Raw genomic sequence first — 2,708 nt, 5'->3', positions numbered from 1 at the left:
CCACACCCCTGCCACCTCTCTACAAACGTGAAACAAAAGGCAAGGAGAGGAGGAGAGAGGAAAAGCAGAACAAAACCAAGAGCTCATCACAGCCCAGCCTCTGCCCACCCATGCGGCATTAACCTCCTGACACGGCTCCTCGTCCATGCCCTACCTGTGGCGCCAGCCTGCGTGATGATGGCCGACATGGGGATGGTCTTGATGATGGTGGTCGTGCCAGGCTTGGTGGTGCTCGGGGACACGCTGCTGATGCCCAGGATGGTGGGCTTAGTCCCAGCCCCGCTGGCCTGCGTGGTAGTGATGATGGTGGTGGGTTTGCCATCTGCTGAGGTCACTAGCTTCAGGATGGTCCCGGCCGGTAGGGGCCCTTTGGTCTGCAAGAGCAAAACAGGTAGAGGGCAAGGTGAATTGGCATCAGTGCCAGAATGGAATGTCTGACGCCAAGTCTGCTCTGGCCACTCTCTACTGGTGGCCCGAGCAGCTCAGGGAATGTTCTGAAGACTGGGAGAGACGGGACCAAGCCACAGGACTCTCTGTGCCACACGTGCTTGAGAGATCTTCTCTAAGCAGGGACGCGAGCCCAATGTCCCCTCACTTGTGTCAGAGTCTGGGGCCCACAAGCTCACCTGGATAATCTGAGTCACTGGGCCCGTAGATGCCTGGCCTGTGACTGCCGAAGTCTGAACCGGTTTGGTCTGAACCACTGACATCACTTTGCCCAGGTTGGAAATCTAAGAAGGAAAGGATGGAGCAAGGAGTGATCTGGAAACCAGTTGAAAGCATGGCTTGGATTGGGGCTCTCCTGGCACAGACCCAGGGCAACGCCACAACCTGGTAGCTGTCACATGCAGCAGCGTGGCGCCTGTCACTCACCAGAGCACTGCCTCCTGGGACAGAGATGGGGCTCTTCACCAGGGTGATGGTCTTGGTGACTCCACCCACCACCGTGGTCACCACCTGGGCTTGCTGGGCCACTGTCACAGTCCCGGACTTGTGGACTGTGATGATGGGGCGGGTGGATGTGTTGGCAGCAGAGGAGACTGACGTCCCCACCTGGGCAGCTGCAGTCTTCAGCATTCGAGTGGCTGGGTTGCTCACCTTGAAGGGGCAGAGACGAGCCAATGAGCGGGACAGAGAGTCTGAGCCCCCACCCAGAATGTCCTGGCAGGCCCACGGCTCCCACCCCCACCTGCTTGCTCTCCTACCTCCCCCCACCAACCCACCCGCAGAACGGCTCAGTTTGGTTTACCTTTCCTTTAGTGAAGCAAGGGAGGACACTGACAGACCGCACACTTAGCCTAAGGCTGTCACGGCCCCAAATGTAACCGCTTGTTCCACAGCCCACGGCAAGCAGCAGTTACGGGCCAGCAGCCCTGCAGGTTGCTCCAAAGCCCGGAAGGAGTGACCACTGTCTTATCACAGTGCCCAGAAGGCCCCCACCCCCAGGATGCTGGTTCAGAATCAGGCCCGAGGAATGCTCACCATGACTGGCGAGGAGGCCACCTTTACAGTAGCTGGGAGGGTGGTGGTACCAGGTGTCACGGCCACGGTTTTGACGATGGTGGTGCCTGCTGGGACACTCAGCACTGTGGGCGCCGAGGAAGGAGGGATCTTCTGTGTGGCGGCAGCTGCGGCCGCCAGGGCGGCCATGCCGCTCATCTGTGGGCTGCTGCCAATCACCTGCGGTGGGCACAGGGAGCATGAGCCCAGACAGCGCAGCACTGAGGCCACCTAGCCCCCTGCTCCAGAGACTTCAGCAGAACTCAGCAAGCAGCTCAGCCCTGCCCAGGGAGCCTCCCCTCCTGGCCCAGCATTCCTCCCGGCAGCATCTCTCAGCTCCAGCCTGGCCTTCCTGCCACCGGCCAGGGGCAGGAACCCAGCAGCAAGTGTCTGCCAAAAGCTCAAGATCTTTTCTAAAGACCACAGAGTCAGATACAGCTCTCTCTTCCTGGCCCTGGGTCAAACCCCAGCTGGCTAGATTCTCCCCTCAGGCTTCCAAACAAGAAAGTTCACATTTAAGATACCCTTCTGTGAATTAGATTCAGACAACAGGAAGGTCCTTCTGAGGCATTAACTTATTAATTTTTATTAACTCAGTAATGACAGGTTCCCTCCTTAGTGCTTCACAGCTGAGAAAAGCCCGGGCTGGGTGCAGTTTAAGCCCAGTTGGCACCATTGATTGCCAGGAAGTCCCGCCCTACCCAATGGCCCCTCACCGTCCCCTGGGCACTCTGCGTTGGCACAACCATTCGCACGCCTGCAGGAAGGGAGGTCACGGTGACGGGGGCTTTCCCAGCCTGGCTGGCAGGTCGCATGGTGACCAATGGGGTTCCTGTTGTCGCCTGAGGACCGGTGACTTTGAGAACAGCGGGAACACCTGGCGAGGGAAGTAGGTGGCCATCAGCAGAGTCCCAGGCCTCTGCTGTGTTCAGTGTGCAAACATGAAGTGCTTCCATGCCCCGCTTGTGCGTCACATCTGGTCCTTCCAGACAACCTCAGGGACTGTCGCCACGGGCACGACTGAGCTTTCTCCCAGCCCCAGCACTCAGCGGCCGAGCCAGTGCTAATGACCGTCAGTCGTGCTGTCTTCAACAGCCCTCACTCAGGCACACCATCTCCTGGTGGGCTAGCCCCTACCCTCAGGTAAAGTGCCAGGCCCCCAGCTCACCTTGAGTCCTGGCTGCAGTGGGCACGGAAATCGAGCTGCC

General features: G+C 59.1%; 1 protein-coding gene across 1 annotated transcript in view; it reads right to left on the bottom strand.

Annotated features, from left to right (window-relative positions):
• HCFC1 (host cell factor C1) overlaps positions 1 to 2,708 on the bottom strand; it is a 27,663-nt gene that overhangs the window by 10,809 nt on the left and 14,146 nt on the right. Inside the window, exon 13 of the mRNA XM_040626899.1 lies at positions 155 to 374. Coding sequence (XP_040482833.1) covers positions 155 to 374 — 220 coding nt within the window. The remainder of the gene's footprint in view (positions 1 to 154; positions 375 to 2,708) is intronic.

Source organism: Ursus maritimus (assembly GCF_017311325.1).
Source record: "Ursus maritimus isolate PB19 chromosome X unlocalized genomic scaffold, ASM1731132v1 scaffold_X1, whole genome shotgun sequence".
NCBI lineage: Eukaryota > Metazoa > Chordata > Mammalia > Carnivora > Ursidae > Ursus > Ursus maritimus.
Note: the sequence above shows the minus strand (reverse complement) of the source record. Positions and strands in the feature narration are given on the sequence as shown.